The 22,819-nt window shown below is 43.7% G+C and overlaps 1 protein-coding gene and 1 pseudogene across 2 annotated transcripts in view; one reads left to right on the forward strand and one right to left on the reverse strand.

Annotated features, from left to right (window-relative positions):
• The window catches only part of PCYT1A (phosphate cytidylyltransferase 1A, choline), a 52,804-nt gene that overhangs the window by 27,206 nt on the left and 2,779 nt on the right, over positions 1 to 22,819 (reverse strand). Inside the window, exon 2 of the mRNA XM_017892194.1 lies at positions 8,230 to 8,356. Coding sequence (XP_017747683.1) covers positions 8,230 to 8,346 — 117 coding nt within the window. The 5' untranslated portion in view covers positions 8,347 to 8,356. The remainder of the gene's footprint in view (positions 1 to 8,229; positions 8,357 to 22,819) is intronic.
• On the forward strand, positions 12,931 to 13,884 carry LOC108542253 (proteasome subunit alpha type-2 pseudogene; annotated as a pseudogene). Its single transcript, XR_001889205.1, has one exon. The product of XR_001889205.1 is annotated as a proteasome subunit alpha type-2 pseudogene (transcript).

Below are 22,819 nucleotides of genomic sequence, written 5' to 3' on the forward strand. Positions count from 1 at the left end.
ATATTAATTATATAAATTATATAAATTATAATTCTTCTAATTTCTCTATGGCTATAGTGATGCTCAGTTCTAAAAAGATCATATCGTGATTGGGCTGAATCCAGAGACTGTGAAGATACTGTTTTGTTTTCAGATAAGTGTAGATTTTTAAAATCGTTTTAACATTAAAACACATTTTTGTTTGTTTGTTTGTTTTGGTTTGGTTTGTTTTGGCTGGGTGCAGTAGCTCATGCCTGTAATCCCAGCACTTTGGGAGGCCCAGGCTAGTGGATTGCTTGGACCCAGGTGTTCAAGACCAGCCTGGGCAACATGACGAAACCCTGTCTCTACAAAAAATACAAACATTAGCCGGGCATGGTGGCATATGCCTGTAGTCCGTTACTTGGGAAGCTGAGCTGGCAGGATTGCTTGAGTCAGGCAGGCAGGGGTCACAGTGAGCTGAGATTGCCCCACCACATTCCAGCCTGGGCAACAGAGCAAGACCCTGTCTCAAAAAAAAAAAAAAAATCACTTATATAAGTTTAGTTAAGATATACTTAATGATATAAATGGAAACATTCTTTTTTTTTTTTGAGGTAAAGTCTTGCTCTGTCGCCCAGGCTGGAGTGCAGTGGTGCGAGCTTGGCTCACGGCAACCTCCACCTCACGGTTTCAAGTGATTCTTGTGCCTCAGCCTCCCAACTAGCTGAGATTACAGGCGTGCACCACCACACCTGGCTAATTTTTGTATATTTAGTAGAGACAGGGTTTCACCATGTCGGCCAGGCTGGTCTTGAACTCCTGGCCTCAAGTGATCCACCCACTTTGGCCTCCTAAAGTGCTGGGATTACAGGCTTGAGCCAACACGCCCAGCCAAGACATTCATTTTTAGATATGTGTGTGTGTTGTTATTCTTCGGAATAGAACCAAGGACCTAGATACTAATCAAAACCACAAGGAGATACTATTTCATATCAACCAGGATGGCTATGAGCAAAAAGACAGGCAGTAATAGTCTCGTTGAGGATGTGAAGAAGTTAGAACCGTCATACATTGCTACTGTGAATATAAAATAATGTGCAGCTTTGGAAAACGGTTCTTCAAAATGTTAAACAGAATTACAATATGACCCAGAAATTATACTACTAGGTATATACCCAAGATAATTGAAAACATATATTAACAAAAAAAAAAAACTATGTAGGGCACGGTAACTGACGCCTGTAATCCCAGCACTTTGGGAGGCTGAGGTGGGTAGACCACCTTAGATCGGGAGTTCGAGACCAGCCTGGCCAGCATGGTGAAATCCTGTCTCTGCTAAAAATACAAAATTTAGTCAGGTGTGGTGGCAGGTGCCTGCAATCCTAGCTACCTGAGAGGTTGAGGCAGGAGAATCGCTTGAACCCAGGAGGTGGAGGTTGCAGTGAGCTGAGATTGTGCCACCGTGCTCATCTGAAGAGATAGAGAAAGACTCTGCCTCAAACAAAAACAAAAACAAACAAACAAAAAACTTATACATGAAAATGTTCACACTTGCATCACTCGTAATAGCCAAAAGTAGAAACAACCCAAATGTCCATCAATGAATGGATAAACAAATGGTATGTCCATACAATGGAATATTTTTATTTACCCATAAAAAGGAATAAAGTACTGATACATGCTACCACCTGGATGGATCTTGAAAACATTATGCCACACAAACGAAGTCGGACACAAAAGGCCACATATTGTATGATTTCATTTATGTTAGATGTTCAGACTAGGCAAAGCTGTAGAGACAGAAAGCAGATTAGTGGTTGCCAGGAGGTAGCTGGAGGGGAAATAGGGAATGACTGCTAATGAATACAGGGGGTTTCTTTTTGTGGTGATGAAATGTTCTGGAATTAAATAGTTGTGATGGTTATACAACAGTATGACTAGACTACAAACCACTGACTTATATAATTTAAAATGGTTAAGATAATGAATTTTATGTTATGTGAATTTTACCCAAATTTAAAAAGATATATTGGCCACGTGTGGTGGCTCACACCTGAATCCCAGCACTTTGGGAGACTGAGGTAGGCAGATCACGGGGTCAGGAGTTCGAGACCAGCCTGACCAACATGGTGAAACCCCACCTCTACTAAAAATACAAAAATTAGCTGGGCGTCGTGGTAGGCGCCTGTGGTCCCAGCTACTCCAGAGGCTGAAGCAGGAGAATTCCTTGATCCCGGGAGGTGGAGGCTGCAGTGAGCCGAGATCATGCCACTGCACTCCAGCCTGGGCGACAGAGCAAAACTCCATCTCAAAAAAGAAAAAAAGGTATTTTACGTATCTTATCTTTCACAACTGTTTCTTCAGTCTTCTTCACATTCTGTGTCTATTCCCAGGTAGAAGACAAATACAGCTGTCCTTCCTGGCTGGGGTTTGTGCTGAATCCGTTTCTCCTAAGTATAGAGAGTGAAACCTAACACTGTGCCGCTATAATAAACCAACAGAATCTTTTTTTCTAGAGTTGTTTCCAGCTAGAAAAGGTAGTATTTTTTAAAACAGTGTTATTCTCAACAGTGTCTCTAGAAGCTGAGGTTTATAAAAGTAGGACTAAATATGTCTATGTTCTCCTAAAATACATCTTGTTCATTTTAACCTCAAGGGAACCCCACAGTATTGCTTTCAAGCCTTCAGACTATCTGGCAGTGAGGTATAAATGAAAGAGCATGGGGTTAGAACTTGAAAAATTTAGATTAAATCCCAACTCTATCATTTAATAGCTGTGAAATCACCGCAAGTTTCTAAAGCTTTCATCTTCCATAAAATAGAAAACAACAATACCTGCCCTACAAGTGTACTATGAGGATTAAACAAAGTAGCATCTGCAAAGTAATTAGCACTATCACAAAAGTAGGCACTCAACAAATTTGTCATTAGCTCATTTCCTCTTGTATCCTACAGAACACAGATTTCAGCATGGTAACAAGATTAACCTCTATTAATCTAAGAGGTTAGCTTCTAAAATGCTATATAAACTTTCCAAATGTATGCGACTAAAAGTTATAATGGCAATCAACAGTCCCCAAATTATGAATTGTCTCTGAATGCAATATTGCTTCCATAACAACTTTTTCCAGACTATATTCACACACATTATTTCACTATTCCTCAAAATTTCAGTGAAAAGGAGAGATTCTAGCATCCACACTAACAGGAAAATGGACATAATTCAAATAATATGAGACTAGAATTTGATATTGTCGTCCCAGTACTTTTTACTTTCTAAGGATTCTTCTTTTTTCTTTTTTTTTTTTTTCTTTTTTTTGTGAGACCGAGTCTCACTCTATCGCCCAGGCTGGAGTGCAGTGGCACAATCTTGGCTCACTGCAACCTCTGCCTCCCGGGTTCAAGCAATTCTCCTGCCTCAGCCTCCTGAGTAGCTGGGATCACAGGCGTGCGCCACCACACCCCACTAATTTTTTTTGTATTTTTAGTAGAGACGGGATTTCGCCATGTTGGCCATGCTGGTCTCAAACTCCTGACCTCGTGATCTGCCCTCCTTGGCCTCCCAAAGTGCTAAGATTACAGGCATGAGCCACTTGCGTCCAGCCTGATATATATTAAGATAAGCTAAATGTCTTATGTTTTATAAATACTTTTGTGATCCTTTTGATTGAACCTTTAGAAACATCTGTATCAGTAAATGATTTATACTTATAGACCAAATAACCATAAAGTTTTTCCTTCTTAACTCTTTTGTCTCTTTTCTATCCATTTCATCCCGACCCGCCAACCCAGGTATCTAATACTTGGCGATCCTTCCTATTCCTTTCTTTACTTGCAGGAAAAGTGCTTTTCTAAAGCTAATGAGCTCAGCCAGGTGTGGAGGTCCACGCCTGTCACCTCAGCACAGGGAGGCAGAGGCAGGCGGACAGCTTGAGTCCAGGAGTTTAAGACCTGCCTGGGCCTTCTTTTTTTTTTTTTTTTTTTTTTTTTGGGAGAAGGTTTCCCCTTTTGCCCAGGGGGGGGGGGGGGGGGAAGATCTCAGCTCACTGCAAACTTCGCCTCCCAGGTTCAAGCTATTCTCCTGCCTCAGCCTCCTGAGTGGCTGGGATTACAGGCACCCACCACTGCGCCCAGCTAAATTTTGTATTTTTAGTAGGGACAAGGTTTTGTTATGTTGGCCAGGCTGATCTTGAACTCCTGACCTCACGTAATCCACCCAACTCGGCCTCCTGAAGTGCTGGGATTACAGGCGTGAGACCCCGTGCCTGCCTGCGAGTCCCCATTAAAAAAAAAAAAAAAAAAAGTTAGTGAGCTCTAGGCTATAGAATTCTACTCTATGCTCACATCTCATTTACACCTCTACCACCTACTGCCATACTAGCGCATTGTAAATATGCAATAAAGGCCGGGAGCAGTGGCTCACGCCTGTAATCCCAGCACTTTGGGAGGTCGAGGTGGGCAGATCACGAGGTCAGGAGATTGAGATCATCCTGCCTAACGTGGTGAAACCCCGTCTCTCCTAAAAAATACAAAAAATTAGCCGGGCATGGTGGTGGACGCCTGTACTACCAGCTACTCGGGAGGCTGAGGCAGGAGGAGAATGGCATGAACCCAGGAGATGGAGCTTGCAGTGAGTCGAGATCACACCACTGCACTCCAGCCTGGGCGACAGAGCCAAGACTCCGTCTCAAAACTAAATAAATAAAATGCAATAAAATCTTGCTTACTCAACCCAAATGTCAACTGGAGAATGAATAACTAAAAAGTAGCATGTGATATATGATGGAATGTTATTTGCCAATAAAAAAAAATTGAAGTACTGGCCAGATGTGGTGGCTCACACCTATAATCCCAACACTTTGGGAGGCTGAGGTGGGCGGATCACCTGAGGTCAGAAGTTTAAAACCAGCCTGAGCAACATGGTAAAACCTCATTTCTACTAAAAATACAAAAACTAGCCAGGAGTGGTGGTGCCTGTGTAGTCCCAGTTACTCGGGAGGCTAAGGCAGGAGAATCATTTGAACCTGGGAAGCCGCGATCACACCACTGCACTCCAGCCTGGGCAACAGAACGAGACTCTGTCTCAAAATAATTAAGTACTTATAGATGTTGACATATGAATGAATCTTCAAAACATGTTCAGTGGAAGAAGCCAGCCCCAAAAGACCACATACTGTATGATGTCATTTGTACGTAACGCCCAGAACAGGCAAATCCACAGAATCAAAAGGCAGATTGGTGGTCTCCAGAGGCTGGAGAGACTGGGGGGAAACGGGCAGTGACTTCTCCTGAGTAGACGCCTTCTCTCTGGGGTGATAAAAATATCCCAGGCCAGGCCTGGTGTCTCACGCCTGTAATCCCACACTTTGGCAGGCTGAGGCAGGAGAATCGCTTGATCCAGGAGACTGAGAGCAGCCTGGGTAACGCTGGGAGACCCCATCCCTACAAAAGCAAAATTTAAAAATTAGCCAGGCATGGTGACGTGCACCTATATTCCCAGCTACTTGGGTGGCTGAGGTGAGAGGACTGTTTGAGCCCAGCAAGTTGAGGCTGCAGTGAACTATGATCACACCACTGCCCTCCAGCCTGGGTAACAGACCAAGGCCCTGTCTCAAAAAAATAAAGAAAAAAATTCTAAAACTGGTCGTGGTGACGGTTGCACAACTCTGTGACTAAACTAAAAACCACTGAATTGTATACTGTAAATGATATGTCAGTTATAACTCAATAAAGCTGTTAAAAAAAAGAAAAAGTCTTGTTTTGTTATAGCGTTCAAAGGAGATTCAGAGCTAGAAAGTACAGGCACACAGTGAGATGACTGGCACATTTACTAGCAGACACCCCTCCTCACCAAGGTTGGTCCAGGCTGTTGGGTGGCTCTTCGACCATTTGCCTATGCTAAATAGCCTGTGTGTTTCAGGGAGGAATGTGGAACAGGTAGCAAGTCACTGCACTGATTTCACATGAATAGATGAAGCAAAGGAATTTAAAGCATTGACTCCCCAGAAGAATTAAAAAAAAAAAAAAAAAAAGACTCCCCAGAGTTTAAAGACCAAGAAATTTAAGTTTTCTCAGAGCTCATTCCACTGAAAAGACTGACTTCCTTTGCTCTATTCCTAGCTACAGTGATTGGCTGATTAGCTGACAGTATCACCTATTTGGTTATAACATGTTCCTACTCCACGTGATGTTGCTGAATTGGTACCACCATTTCTTCAATCTGAATTCTCTAAGAAATATTCAGAAACTAACAATGCCCTGTTTTGTTGATTGCTGAGTCATTTTCTGAGCTTATTTACTATAGTATGCAGAATAACGCCCCCCTACAGATGGCCACACCCATTCCCTGGAGCCTGTGACTGTTTTACCATACATGGCAAAAGAGATTCTGCAGGCCAGGCACAGTGGCTCATGCCTGGTAATCCTAGCACTGTGGGAGGCCGAGGTAGGAAGACTGCTTGAGCTCAGGAGTCCAAGACCAGCCTGGGCAACATAGCAAGACCCTTACTCTAAAAATAAAAATAAAAATAGTAAGCCAGGCATGGTGGTGGGCACCTGCAATCCCAGCCACTTGGGAGGCTGAGGCAGGGAAATCACTTGAACCCAAGAGGCAGAGGTTGCAGTGAACTGGGATCGCGCCACTGCACTCCAGCCTGGGCAACAGAGCGAGACTCTGTCTCAAAAATACAAATAAAAATAAATAAAAATAAAAACAGTAAAGAAGCTTTGCAGATATGATTAAATAAAGGATTTGAAGGACAGGAAGATTATTCTGGTTTATCTGGGTCCACCTAACGTAATCACAAGAGTCCCTGTTAGTGAAAAGGGACTAGGACATTCAGAATCTGCAGGAGATATGGCAGAAGCAATGGTCAGAGTGATGTAAGCACTGGCTGGTGCCAAGCGCTAAGCAATATGGGGACCCTCTAGAAACTGGAAAAGGCAAGAAGACGGACTTTCCCCTGGACGCTCCAGCTCCGCCAACACCCTGATTTTAGTCCTCTGAGACCCATTTCAGATTTCTGATATCCAGAAATGTAAGATAATTCATTTGTATATTTGTATTATGGTAATTTGTTACAAATGCAACAGAAACAAATATATATACTTGCCCTTATGATCAATATCAGCCCTGCAGGCACTTGTTTATTTGTGGGGTATTATTTGCTTTTATTGCTCAAGACAGAGCATTCATTTGGAATAACTATTAATTGTTTCCTAATAGATTTTACCCTTTGGGCTGGGAAGCTCTAGAACTAACCAGTGGAAACTGAGTTTGATCAATGGCTAATGGTCAATACAGTTAAAGAAACATACAATTCTGTCACTGGGATTTTGAAACACAGATTTCATAATAATATTGACAACAGTAGTTTCAATTGTGTATAAGTGTTCTCTGACATGTTTTTATTATGGAAAGTTTTAGAAGGGTAGCAAGCTGAGACAGGGTAGGCAGTGTGGAATGGGGTCTTTCATCTAAGGTTTGGCAATAATTAGGAAATACAGAGATACATTTCCAGAGATAAAGGAGCATAAGGTAGGCATAAATGGAAAAAGGTTCTCATCCAAGATATAACTAGTAATAGAATGGAGGAACGATATAGGGAGAAAAAACAGTAGAAAAAACGCACTAGACACGAGATGATGTGAAGATCAAAACACTGCCTAGAGCCCCAATTTTTCTATTTTATTAGTTTTATTTATTTATTTACTTATTTTTTATTTTATTTTATTTTGAGACAGGGTCTGTCTCTGTTGCCCAGGCTGAAATGCAATGGCACGATCTTGGCTCACTGCATCCTCCGCCTCCTGAGTTCAAGCAATTCTCCTGCCTCAGCCTCCCCAGTAGCTGGGATTACAGGCATGTGCCATCACGCCCAGCTAATTCTGTATTTTCAGTAGAGACGGGGTTTCACCATGTTGGTCAGGCTGGTCTTGAACTCCTGACCTCGGGTGATCCGCCCACCTCAGCCTCCCAAAGTGCAGGGATTACAGGTGTGAGTCACCGCACCTGGCCATATTTCAATAGTTTTAGCCTAATACACACGCAACTTCCATATTTTCCTAACATTTCTTTTTCTAAATCCAGTGTAAAGTTTCTATAACTGAGCTGTGAGTCGTAATCTAGTAAAAAGGCAGAAGATTTCCAGTAACTGTGAAATACACTTACTATTCCTTCTTTTCATTATTTCAGAAGACGTGTAACACTGATATCATCAACGCTGTATCGGTTTCTACCCTCCCGCTGCTGGGTTCATCTCCACTTACCACTGCACAGCGCTGCACTTTGAAAGGAACCCCATCTTCCTCTGTTGCCCCGTTGGGTCCAGGCGCCTCTTTCCTCCTCTTCCTTGCATTGACCTTGGCTGAACACTGTGCATCCATCTTCTTTTAACTGGTCATAGAAAGTGAAAACAAAAATTTTCTCATTGGGGTGGGAAAAGAGTTTGTCAACAGTATTTCCGAAATGTTGACAAGGATACACTCAGCAAAATATCAGCTCTATAGCATGTACTTCACCAAGATGAGCCAATGGCATCTGGCAAAAACAACGAAGCTTCACAAAACACAGGCTCTAGTAGAAATACTGAAATGCCTCTCTGTGGAACAATGGCCACAATGAATTGCCTGAAGTTGGAAGTCATTCCTCCTCACAATGCAGCCTACATACTAACTGCTCATTTTAAATCCTGATTGCATGCAAAAGATTGGAATAATTTGTCTGAGAAAGATAGTTACATAGACTCTCCCACTACCCTCCATATCATCGATATGACAGGTACAAGGCAATGTGAAGGCATGACTGGTGCAGGTAGAGAAAAGAGCCTTTTGTAAAGGGATGGCTCTCAACAAGTCCTGGGTTAACAAAACACAGATTTCTTAACTCTAACTTTTTTTTTTTTAAGACAGGGTCTCACTCTGTTGTCCAGGCTGGGGTGCAGTGGTATGATCTTGGTTCACTGCAGCTTCAACCTTGTTAGCTCAAGTGACCCTCTTGCCTCAGCCTCCCAAGTAGTCGGGACTCAGGCACATGCCACCACACATAGCGTTTTTTGTTTTTTTTTTTTTAAGAGACAGGCCTCGCTATGTTGTCCAGGCTGGTCTTGAAATCCTGGCCTCAAAGGATCCTCCTGTCTCAAACTCACAAAGACTTGGGATTACAGGCATGAACCATAGCCCCGAGTTGATGTCTTAACTCTAAATGCCCTACAGATTTCAGTGACCACTTCACCATAGTTAGTTCTATGAAAATTGTAGAGTAGCATAACGGTTTTTATTTCCTTTTTTATTATTTTTATTTTTTTAATGGATGGGGTCTTGCTAGGTTGTCCAGGCTAGAGTGCAGTGGCTACTCACAGTCACAATCAGAGCACACTGTAGCCGCAAACTCCTGAGCTTAAGCAATCCTCCCACCTGAGCCCCCAGAATAGCTAGGGCCAGCATAATGTCTTTTTTAAAATGTCCTTCTCCTTTTTTCCTTTTTTTTTTTGAGAGTCTCACTCTGTCACCCTGGCTAGGTACAATGACACTATCTTGGCTCACTACAACCTCCACCTCCTGGTTTCAAGCAATTCTCCTGCCTCAGCCTCCTAAGTAGGTGGGATTACAGGCGCCCACCCCCACGCCCAGCTAATTTTTTGTATTTTTAGTAGAGACGGGGTTTTACTATGTTGGCCATGATGGTCTTGAACACCTGACCTCGTGATCCACCTGCCTCGGCCTCTGAAAGCACTGGGATTACAGGCATGAGCCACTGCACCCAGCCAATTTTTGTATTTTTAGTAGAGACAGGGTTTTGTCATGTTGGCCAGGCTGGTCTTGAACTCCTGACCTTAGGTGATCCACCCACCTCGACCTCCCAAAGTGCCAGAATTACAGGTGTGAACCACTGCACCTGGCCCTTCCCCTTCTTTTCTCAGTACTCAATTCCCTTTCCTCTTTCAGGGTCTTAACACCTCAAGCTTGTTCACAGTTTCCAGCTATTAAAACTCCCTCAGGGATTCTCCTTCCCCCAAAGGTAAACTTATTTATTATTGGCTCATTTAGCAGAGAGCCTCTAGCAACTAGCTATTACAGCAAAGTTCTGAATATTCTATATTTCATGTTTATGTCACAGAATACTTGGGGTGTCGCTTTGCCAGCCAGAAACCTCTGTGGCCAGTGGCGCCTTTGCCTGAGTTTTGCTCAGGCCCGCTGGGCCCATTCCGTCCACTCAGCCTGGTAGGCTACGCTCAGCTCGTGTCACCAGCACAGATTCCATGCACGCCAAGGGCAAGCCAGGCACGGAGTGGCAAGCGGTGCACAGTCGAGTGAGCACAGGCTCTGGCCACGGCGCACAGCCAGGCACACCAGCTGCCAGGGGGTGGGCAGCTCCAGGCGCCAGCTCCCTGAGAGGCTGCAGCTGAACCAGGCATACTACAAGCAGCTTCCAATGCAGGCACTGGGGAACGTGGTGGTGCCCAGAAGCTTGGAGATGCCAGGAACCACAGAGCTCCAAAGAGGGGGTCACAGCCCAGGCTCAGGGAGCTCCTAGGTCTGGGCTTCCCAAAGGGCTACAGCTCTTCTCTTCTGTCTCTCCTCTCTTGTCTCTTTCTCTTGCTCACAACGTGGCAAGCTGGGGGTGGGGGGAGCTGGGGACGTGTTTCAGCTCTGCTTGTTACAGCTCTTTCAGTCCTGCCATTGGGTGGATCCCGAGTTCTAGTCCCACGTCCAGGAAGAATGAGGTACATGGACAACTGGAGGATAAGCAAGGTGAAGAGATGCTTTGTTGAGCAACACAATAGCTCTCAGGAGACCCCAAGTGGGTAGCTCCTTTCCACAACAGGTCGTCCCAGCATCTGTGCAGTCCTCAGCGGAGAGGAAACCAAAAGAGGACAGCTCCTATCTGAAGGCAGGTCATCCTTTTGTCTCTGCAGCCCTCTGTGGAGAGGAGAGCTGGAGTGGGAAGCTCCTACCCGCAGTCGGCCATCCTGTCAAGTCTGGCTGAGTCAGGGCTTTCACGGGCTTCAGAGGGGAGGAAGTACATGCTGATGGGCCCATTGGGAAGCCATGGGCAGCCTGGAAAAAGCACCCTACGTTCTCACGCCAGTCCACAGAACTGGCAGCCTGGGCCCCAGGCTTCAGGCCATCCCTGGCTGGAAGGTGGGGATTCACCAGGGACCCGCCCATTTCCGCCTGGGAGCCTGTCTGCCTCCTGCTGCCATCAAGGCACCCTGGCTATTCGTGCCAAGGGGCGCCTGCAGGCCTGCATGAAGCCGCCCTCAGCTCCGCCTTGGCCTCCCTTTCTGTGTTCCTGGACACCCAAAATGTGGAGTGGGCCAAGGCAGCAGGGGGCTGGTGTGTCAGCACTGCCCCTAGCACATGCACACCCAGCCAGGTCATGACGGTGCCCAGGCTTGGCCTCAACTTTGCTCCAAAATCAGAGCAGGCACCAGGAGCAAGGAGAGGCCAGGCAGTGGGAGTAGGCACTTCTAGCTTGCAGGAGCAGGGGAGGTTCCTGGGCCCCCAAAAGCACAGGGATGCCGAGGTATGTAGCCACGGCTGCTCCTGCCCCACCAACTTGGAAGCAGGCAGGGCTTCCACCTATTACTGGCTCCCACTGGCTCCATGGAGTGTGCAGTGCAGACCATGCCTCCCCGACTGCAGCTGGCATCATGGCAGTAGCCCATCCAGACAGGCCACCGCTGCCATCATTTAGATGTTGGCTTTTTAGCTCCCTGCAGGGATAGTTGCATTTTTCTTGAGTAATAAAATTTGAACAAATAAATTACTTTCTTGATACTGATGAAATTTTAGGAATCAGCCAGAAATTGGGGGTAGGGGAACCTCTATGATCAACTGTCATCTCTGTACAAGATACGGTTCAGAGAAAAATCTTCAGAACAGGTGGAAAACAAATGCCAGAGAGAATGAGGACAGTCTGCTCTGCCCTACTGCCTCTCACAAGCCTGACTGAGATGTCCATCCAAACAACTGCAATGGTGCCTTACTTTCTTTCCTCCGGCTAAATTCCAAGTGGCAATATGACAAGATCTACAAGAAACCTGGTCTGATTCTTAGAGACTGAAGGTGACACCCCATGAGTCACGGCTAAGTATTAGGCCAACATCAAAAAATGTCAGAGTCCAAAGTGAAAGATGCGCACCACCTAGAAAAGTCCTTTCCTCACAAATGCAAATTACAATGGAGGAAGGGTACTATACACTGGACTCAGTTCTTCCAGTGACGATGGTCAGAGCTTGCCTTCGCTATTGTTATTAATGATTCTTTCATAATATTCAGAGGTCAGTACTCTCATCTCCGTGGTCTGAGTGAACTACTCAAAATGCCTAATCCATCCAATTAATGACACGTTTTCTACTTTGCACATCTAATTTGCACAGTACTCTTCTGTAAGTATCTGCTCAATTCTTGTAAGTGTAGACACAAAATCCACTATTAGAAATATAATCAGCAATTTGGTGTCAGGCTGAAGTCAATAATATCAGGCAGTCAAAAATATGAGTACTCGAGGCCGAGACGGGCGGATCACGAGGTCAGGAGATGGAGACCATCCTGGCTAACACGGTGAAACCTCGTCTCTACTAAAAATACAAAAAACTAGCCGGGCGAGGTGGCGGCGCCTGTGGTCCCAGCTACTCGGAGGCTGAGGCAGGAGAATGGCGGGAACCCGGGAGGTGGAGCTTGTAGTGAGCCGAGATCGCGCCACTGCACTCCCGCCCCGGCGACAGAGCGAGACTCCGCCTCAAAAAAAAAAAAAAAAAAACACAAAAAATGAGTACTCACTGTTTTACAAAGTACTGTATCATAATTTTTAAGTATAAACTGAACCTGGAGGACATTATGCTAAGTGAAATAAGCCAGACAAGAAAGACAAATACCACAAATGATCTCACTTACTTGTGGAATCTAAAAGAGTGGAACTCACAGAAGTACAGAGTAGAATGGTGGTTACGAGAGACGGACAGAAGAGGGTGGAGAGCGAAAAGGGAGATGTTGAGTACAAAAATTCAGTTTTGACTCTTCGGGTAGATGGCGGAGCACGGGTACAGCTTTTCGCTGACTACATTCAGCCCGTCTGGTAAACTTGTCCAGATTGAATATGCTTCGGCTGCTGTAGCTGGAGGAGCCCCGTCAATGGGAATTAAAGCTGCAAATGGTGTGGTATTAGCAACCGAGAAAAAACAGAAATCCATTCTGTATGATGAGCGAAGTGTACACAAAGTGGAACCCATGGCCAAGCATTAGGTTTGGTGTACAGTGGCATGGGCCCCGATTACAGAGTGCCTGTGCACAGAGCCCGAAAGCTAGCTCAACAGTACTATCTTGTGTACCAAGAACCCATTCCTACAGCTCAGCTGGTTCAGAGAGTAGCTTCTGTGATGCAAGAATAGACTCAGTCAGGTGGTGTTCGTCCATTTGGAGTTTCTTTACTTATTTGTGGTTGGAATGAGGGACGACCATATTTATTTCAGTCAGATCCATCTGGAGCTTACTTTGCCTGGAAAGCTACAGCAATGGGAAAGAACTATGTGAATGGGAAAACTTTCCAAAACTTTCCTTTTTTGAGAAAGTATAAATGAAGATCTGGAACTTGAAGATGCCATTCATACAGCCATCTTAACCCTAAAGGAAAGCTTTGAAGGGCAAATGACAGAGGATAACATAGAAGTTGGAATCTGCAATGAAGCTGGATTTAGAAGACTTACTCCAACTGAAGTTAAGGATTACTTGGCTGCCATAGCATAACAGTGAAGTGACTGAAAAATCCAGAATTTCAGATAATCTGTCTACTTAAACACGTTTAAAGTATGTTTTGTTTTGCAGACTTTTTGCATACTTATTTCTACATGGTTTAAATAGACTGTTTTTAAAATGACACTTATAAATCCTAATAAACTGTTAAACCCAAAAAAAAAAAAATTCAGTTTTGAAAGGAGAAATAGGACGGGCACAGTGGCTCACGCCTGTAATGCCAGCACTTTGGGAGGCTGAGGCAAGTGGATCACGAGGTCAAGAGATCGAGACTATCTTGGCCAACATGGTAAAACTCGTCTCTACTAAAAGTACAAAAAATTAGCTGGGCGTGGTGGCGCGTAACTGTAATCCCAGCTACTCAGGAGGCTGAGGCAGTAAAATCGCTTGAACCCAGGAGACAGAAGTTGCAGTGAGCCAAGATCACGCCACTGCACTCCAGCCTGGCAACAGAGGGAGACTCCGTCACAACAACAACAACAACAAAAATAAGCTGCAGTGATCTATTGCACAGAACACTGACAATAATAAATAATAATGCGGCTGGGCACGGTGGCATAAACAATTATTATTCATCAATTTAAAAAATTAAAGGCCAGGCGCAATGGCTTACGCCTGTAATCCCAGCATTTTGGGAGGCCGAGGTGGCGGATCACCTCAGTTCAGGAGTTCGAGACCAGCCTGTGCAACATGGTGAAACCCCATCTCTACAAAAATACAAAAATTAACCAGACTTGGTGGTGCATTCCTGTAATCCCAGCTACTCGGGAGGCTGAGGCGGGAGGATTGCTTGAACCCAGGAGGCAGAGGTTGCAGTCAGCCAAGATCGCACCACTGCACTCCAGCCTGGGCAACAGAGCAAGACTCCATCTCAAAAAATGAAAAAAAAAAAAATTAAGTACAAACTATTTTCTCAAGGAGGCTTCAATTAAGGCATGGAAAACACACAGAGCTCTACCTCAAAAATGTTTATGATATTGGTATCCGAGAAGATGTTAAAAAATGTTTATGATATAAAAATGCTCTTCAGGATTCTAAAACCATGGGGTGAAAGTTCGCTGAGGAACAGGATATTTGCAGTTTGCAAAGTACCTCCCCATAGATTACCTATTAATTACAAAGGAGGGGCTGGGCACAGTGGCTCACATCTGTAATCCCAGCACTTTGGGAGGCCAAGGCAGTCAGACCACTTGAGCCCAGGAGTTCAAGACCAGCCTGGGCAACATAGAACTGGTCTCTACGAAAAACTAACCAGGTGTAGTGGCACATGCCTGTAGGCCCAGCTACTCAGGAGGCTGAGGTAGGAGGACTACTTGAGAATAGGAAGTCAAGGCTGCAGTGAGCCATGATCATGCCACTACACTCCAGCCTGGACAACAAAGCGAGACCCTTTCTCAAAAAAAAAAAAAAAAAAAAGGCCATGTGCAGTAGTTCACGCCTGTAATCCCGGCACTTTGAGAGGTCAAGGCAGGTGGATTACCTGAGGCCTGGAGTTTGAGACCAGCCTGGCCAACATGGTGAAACCCCATCTCTACTAAAAATATGAAAATTAGCCAGGCGTGGTGGCAGGCACCTGTAATCCCAGCTACTTGGGAGGCTGAGGCAGGAGAATCACTTAAACCCAGGAGGCGGAGGTTGCAGTGAGCCGAGATTGCACCATTGCACTACAGCCTGGGCGACAAGAGTGAAAATCTGTTTCAAAAAATAAAAAGTATTTTTCTTTACCACCTTACACTATTACGTGTTTATACTATTCCTTATCTGCTTACATACAGTTCTTCTATTTTCTAAAGACGAGTTTTCAGTTTTACATTGCCTTTTACACTATTCTTTAAACTGAAGTCTTTAGATTCCTTGGATTTAAAATAAACATACCCACTGCTTTTTGGGTTTTAGTGTAAGACACTTCTTTATCTTACACACTTCTCAGGAGATGGAAAACATCTGGGTCACAGATATTCCATAATGATAACCCTAAAAGAATTTAGAAATTATGAAAAGATCACTCCTCATGACTTTTGTCTAGAACTACTGCTGTTTAAACTTTTACTCTGGGCTGCACGCAGTGGCTCATGCCTGTAATCCCCGCACTTTGGGAGGCCAAGGTGGGTGGATCACATGAGGTCAGGAGTTTGAAACCAGCCTGGCCAACATAGTGAAACTCCATCTTTACTAAAAATACAAAAATTAGCTGGACGTGGTGGCAGGCACCTGTAATCCCAGCTACTTGGGAGGCTAAGGCAGGAGAATCACTTCATCCCGGGAGGTGGAGGTTGCAGTGAGCCTAAATCGTACGCCACTGCACTCCAGCCTGGGTGACAGAGCAAGACTTTGTCTCAAAATCATAACAACAATAATAAACTTTTACTCTGTAGGTCTCACAAGTTTTTTTTCATTTTTCACCGGCTTTCCTAGGCCATCCCAATATTCTCTCACATCTACTAACTTATAACCGCAGCACCAAAGCATACAGAATAATAATTGATGTTTAAAATCATGGAACAAGTTACCCCCAGTCTCCCTCATGTTCCAAAAGATGCTTGCCCGAACACATCACCTTTGCTACTGAGAAAGTATAGAGAAAAGGCATGTGGGAGGATAAGGGCGCACTGAAGACAGTAAATACATCCTAACATTGTGTTGGCTTCTTAATTTGTTACACTGGAACTTAGGTGTACCTAAAGCCACACCACCATTACAACACTGATAACTGCCCAGTAACCATTTTGAACACCTCCAACAATGAGGAACAACATTTATTGGACTCTCAGTTTATAAGTACGCCTCTGTAATCAACCAATACCATTCAAGTAAAGTACAGTGATGGTTCTGGAAAAGGAGGTGGCTTTAAACATCCACATTCAAAGGGGGAAAAATACATGCACACACACAAGCTGCCTTAATATCCCTGTTTGTCCAGCGGGCAATGGGACTGGGAAATGATCGCGCCTCCTCAGAGCCAATACAGTATGAGGTGAACACGGGGCAGTGCATTACCTAATACACTGCAGACAGACCCTTAGGAATGAGACAGAAAGAAAAGTATTTGGAAATAGAATACAGAACCTCCGTCAAGAGCCCTACTAAGGATGGGCCAACACTTCCTGTTTGTTTAGTGGTTCATCCTTCAGAACATTTTCTTTGTCAAAAAGGCTCTAACAGTCTGGTACAGTGGCTCATATATAATCCCAGCTTATGATCCCAGCACTTTGGGAGACCCAGGTAAATGGATTGTTTGAGCCCAGGAGCTCAAGACCAGCCTGACCAACATGGCAAAAACCCATCTCTACTAAAAAGACAAAAAATTAGCCAGGAGTGGTGGCGCATGCTTGTAGGCCCAGCTACTTGGGAGGCTGTGGTGGGAGAATCGCTTGAACCCAGGAGGCAGAGGTTGCAGTGAGTCTAGATCATGCCACTGTACTCCAGCCTAGGTGACAGAGCAAGACATCATCTCAAAAAAAAAAAAAAGGAAAGAAAAAAAAAAGCTAGGCCAGGTGTGGTGGCTCACGCTTGTAATCCCAACACTTTGGGAGGCCGAGGTGGGAGGATCACCTGAGGTCAGGAGTTCAAGACCAGCCTGGCCAACATGGTGAAGCCTCGTCTCTACTAAAACTACAAAAATTAGCCAGGCGTGGTGGCAGGTGCCTGTAATCCCAGCTACTCAGGAGGCTGAGGGAGGGGAATCGTTTGAACCCAGGAGGCGGAGGTTGCAGTGAGCCAAGATCACGCCACTGCACTCTGGCCTGGATGACAAGAGTGAAACTCGATCTCAAAAAAAAAAAAGGGGGGGGCTGACAGCCAGCATACAGCATTTGTAAGGCCTGATCTTTCCAACACTGCTGCCTATTCATTCCCTAGATAAGTCACCTTATCTTAATCACGGAAATTTGAGCACAGATTCTAAATATGGACATAAAAACCCACCCCCCCAACACCCTGCCTGCTAAGTATATTAGTGTCTCCAAAGTGCCCTCAGAACACAGAATGCAGTATCTGTGCCTGTGATTTTTACTCCGACTCACAAAAATCTGGCTCGGTTTCTGCTGACTCACCTACCAGTACACACTGCTTGCCTTGTTCCTCCATGTTCCAGTAGATGCCTGCTTGGGTACATCAACTTTGCTAGACAAGTGGAAAATGTGTTTGTGGAGGGTGGGGCGGCACTGCGGAGATACTAAGGATACACCGAGTCGTATTTTTCCAATGCGAATGTCCTGAAGGAGACAGAATCTAGGTGCTGGCATGTCTATGCTGGAGTCTCAAAGATGAAAGGCTCCTACAAGCAGTTTGAGGGACTCCTGTTCAATCCTTTCCATTCAACTTCCTTATTGCAAACAGACCTACCAAGCGAAAGAGCAGACGGACTTTGCTTCCTGAACTACGTAACAATCTAGATATAGCAAAGTCCTCTCCTATCCACAGGGGAAATGTGTCAAGATGCCAGCGGATGCCCGAACCCCTGGAGAGTATGGAACCCTATAGGGACAGTTGTCCCTCGGAATCTGCAGGGCATTGGTTCCAGGATCTCCTGCAGATGCCAAAATCCAGAGATGCTCAAAAGTCCCTTCTATATATAAAACGGGGTCGAATTTGCATATAATCTACACCTCCTATACACTTTCAATCTTCTCTAGATTACTAACAACACCTAATACAAAGTAAATACTATGTAACCAGCTATTATACTATATTGGGTTTTTATTTGCATTTCTTTTTATTGTTGTATTGGTATTTTTATTGTTTTTTTTCCTGAATATTTTCGATCCAAGTTTGGTTGAATCTGCAGGTGTGGAGCCCATGGCCACAGAGGGCTGACTCTACTTTGTTTTCTTCCTATATACACAGAGCTATGATAAAGTTTTATTTATAAATTAAGCACAGTAAGAGATTAACAACAATAACTAATAATAAAACAATTAAACGATATACTCTAATAAATGTTATGTGAATGTGGCGGTTCTCTCTCTCTCTCTCAAAATATCTGACTATATCATATACAACTATTTTCTGACCGTGGCTGACTGGGGGTAACTGAAACCACAGAAAGTAAAACTGCCACTAAGGGAGAACTCTTTTAGTAGCAAGTTGCAATTATATATGCTATTCCACATTTCAAAAATCTAACTCAAACTTGACCGATTACTACAAGGAACTATTTGCAAAAGATGAGGCACAATTTTCCTTTACATTCTATTCCTGCCTTCCCCATCTCTAGGCCTACATTATCCTCCCCACTAAAACCCAGTGCTCAGTATTTTTCTACCAGCACACCAATGCCCAGTTCCAAAGCCGAGTTCACAAGCATACTTTCCATTTGGGATGCTGACCTGCTTCTGCCATGGTGGTACTTAATAAGCTGGTGCTCTAAGAGGCAAGCTCCGGAAACTCAAGGGTCATAGTGCATCTAATATTCCTGGCATTCATTAATCATATCATCTTGCTGCACACTCAGGTCTTTCTGGAGATAACAGCGTAAGGACACTGTCCCCTGCGTAAAGGCCTTTGAAGCTTGAGGGAGCATATGGCTAACCCAAAGTAGGGAAAAGAACCAGAAAATCTCCTAGATCAGGGGTCAGCAAACTATAGCTAGCAGGTCAAAGATGGCCCACTACCTGTTTTTGCAATGAAAATCTGATTGGAACACAGATAGCCATGCTCACTCACTGTTGTATTTATTGTCCATGGCTGCTTTTGTGCTACAACAGCAGAGCTGAGTAGTCACAGATACTGTGTGACCTGCAAACCCTAAAATATTTACAATCTGGCCTGTTACTGAAAAAGTTTGCTACCTCTCATCCTAGATGAAATCAGGACCAGCTTTATTAATAATTTGGTGGCAAATTCTACCTAAATTTACCCAATCTAAAGTGAAAAACAGTGTTAGAAATAGAATTATTTTGAGTGCAGTGGTGCAATCACGGCTCACTGCAGCCTCGAACTGCTGGGTGTAAGTGATCCTCCTGCCTCACCCTCCCAAGTGGCTAGGACTACAGGCCCATGCCACCACACCCAGCTAATTTTTTATAGAGATGCGGGTCTCACTTTGTTGCCCAGGTTGGTCTCAAACTCCTGGCCTCAAGCAATCCTTCCACCTCAGCCTCCCAAAGTGCTAGGATTACAGGTATGAACTACCACACCAGGCTGAGAACTTATAACTGTAAAAGTGAATTTCAAAACATGAGCTTCTCAGACATATTAGTTCTAAACTAAAGCTCAATGTGACTTGTCATGAGCCCTATAAACTATCACATTTAAGACCTTTGCTTTGAACTGGATCTCTTCCCTCCAATTTCGTCAGAGAAACCCTTATTCAACAAACACTGAGCAGCACTTATTCTGTGCCAGACCCTGGGTTAGCTGCTGGCACACAATAAAGCTTATACTTCCTCAGCCTGGACATGTAGTAGGATATTTCAGGAAAGAAAAAACCATGAGGGACACATGGAATAGCTCTTACAGCTGAACAATTTTACTCTGCCACTATTCTACCAGAATATTTGGTGAGTAAACTCTTGTGTTTAGAATGTGATCTTCCTGGAGTGGGTTATGAACTCATATCTCTAAGGCAAGGTCTATAACAGAATTCAGGAAGTCTGTGAATTAGGATGAAAAGACTATATCTTTATTTTCACTTTAGTTATGAACATAGGCTACAGCAGTAATAGAAGACTTATTAGACAAACGGATTTGTTACCAGTAGAAACCATGGATATTTTCATATCATATTATACTTGTTATATTTTGATAACTATATATCAATATAATTCAATATAACTGGTTTTCTTTATAGTTCTATGTATTTTATTTTTGCATATGAAAACATATTCCAAAAAGGAACTCTAAAAGCTTTCACCACACTGCCAAAGGAGTCCATAACACAAAAAAGATTAAGATTCCTGTTCTGCAGTCAAAAAATAAAGAAACATAATCACATTTAGTGTAATTCTCTGTATATAAAAAAACTACCTGTTTTTTATTAAGGGTTATATGCTCATTGTCTATAGAGCAGGAACCGTATGTCATTATTTTTGGCAGCCTTCACTTCAAAACTGGTTTGCAAGTAGTTGTGAATATGATATAACCGCCTAGCAGATTCATGGACTCCCCTGGCTCATTGGCAGTCATCCTAGTCCAAACACAGAAAGCCTCAAACTAACATAACTTTCAACTTGTGGTACAAGAGAATTCCCAAAAGAAGGCGAGGGGCAAGGCACGGTGGCTCACGCCTGTAATTCCAACACTTTGGGAAGCCAAGGTGGGTGGATTACTTAGGTCTGGAGTTTGAGACCGGCCTGGCCAACATGGTGAAACCCCGTCTCTACTAAAATACAAAAACTAGCCAGGTGTGGTGGCAGGCACCTGTAATCCCAGCTGAGGCAGGAGATCGCTTGAACCCAGGAGGCAGAGTTTGCAGTGAGCTAAGATTGCACCACTGCATTCTAGCCTGGGCAACAAGGCAAGACTTGGTCTCAAAATAAATAAATAAATAAACGGAAAGAAAGGAGGGAAAAGACACACACAGAAAGCCTGCTATTTATATATATCTATTAACCTGGTTTACAAACGGTAAAATATAGGTAATTCAATTATTTACACTAATGAATAAGGTAGGTAAATAAACCTAAAAGAATGCCAAATATGAGACTCATTTCTTTTTATCTTCTGAGGTGGCGCTTTGGCACATGCTGCAAAGGTAAAAAGGTACATTCCCGGAATTTACTGGCTAAATTATAGAAAGGAATTAGGATTTAAATTCTGCCACAAATAATCCATAAAGCAATTGACAAAACAAATCACATCTGAAACACATGTGCAAGTACTCATTTGACAGGAATACTGTGAAAAGAGACGTTTAGGACCAAAAGCAGAAAGGTTTACGCTTAGGAAAGAGACTCAAGGACTGAGGGAAAAGGAGATGCCAGAAGTTGCCAAGCAGATAAGCAGGAGGATTGCCAAGGCCCAGAGTCCTGATCCCTCACTCTCCCAAGCCACCCGTTTCTAATGTGCTTGATGTGTGACAACGTCAAAGATGTACAAGCCGCCAGCCACCATCTCGAGCAGAAAAGGGACTCTCACGGTCCTGTGATAACTGGCAAGTACCCTGACTTTAGGGTTTCTCTAACTGGAAAAAAAATCCAAGAAAAAAATGACTTTTAGAAAAAGGTATTCTTTCCAATCTATTTCAAGGTGACACAGACTTTGCTGTGAGGGAGACCTATTTCTGCTTGATGTAGAAAGGAAAATTTCTATTGGTAGAAAAGTCAGAAGGTCTGCTTCAGATCAGGGTTACGTAAATACTTAGAAAAGCGCGATGCTTGAGTAAGAACTCTACTGTTATTAACAGATATTTTGCTATTATCCATCATTAATAACAACGGAAAATTATGCTTGCTTTTTATTTGAGCATTTCAAAAACTAATTCTCATCAGCACTTATAACACCTCCAGGAGAGGTTATTCAGAGCCCTAGGGAAACACTGTCTAACCTAAAGGCTAGACAGCTCTGAATTATAAATGGAGTCAGATGGTTTACAAACTCTATAAAATTATATATAAAATTTGGTAAGTTCACATATATTTCAGATTATTAAAGGACTGTTTAATCCTAAGAACAGTTACCTCTGGCCATGGTTAGAAAATCTAAAACAAGAGAAAGCAATAATGCTTTCCATACATAGTCACAGGGCGAGTCAATGTTAATCTCCAAGAAAGTAACCAGGGACTGCTAAATCCAGGGCTCTATCTAACTAGATCATTCTTCCTGAGGGATCACATATTCAAAAAGCAGGTCCCCAAGGAAAATAAAACCCTACTGCTTATGGGGGGAGAATCACAGACTGAGGGGGAATGAAGCTCATTATTTATCAACAAGGCCATCATGCTAGTTTTCAAAGGGAATTTGCAAAGCAAATCTTTTGTCCTACAAAAAGATTCATTTCATTCAGCAAAGAAAAAAGACCCCGGAGGGAGTACTGCAGAATCCCAAGCCTCTTCTACAGCCTGCTACCTTGAAGCATATGTGCTGTTCTCGAAGAAATCCTTGGGTAGTTCCTTTTTGTTAAGTAGAATGTAAGTCAGGTAAACATCTAATGTGCTACAAAAAG

Source organism: Rhinopithecus bieti, unplaced genomic scaffold (assembly GCF_001698545.2).
Source record: "Rhinopithecus bieti isolate Rb0 unplaced genomic scaffold, ASM169854v2 scaffold_21777, whole genome shotgun sequence".
NCBI lineage: Eukaryota > Metazoa > Chordata > Mammalia > Primates > Cercopithecidae > Rhinopithecus > Rhinopithecus bieti.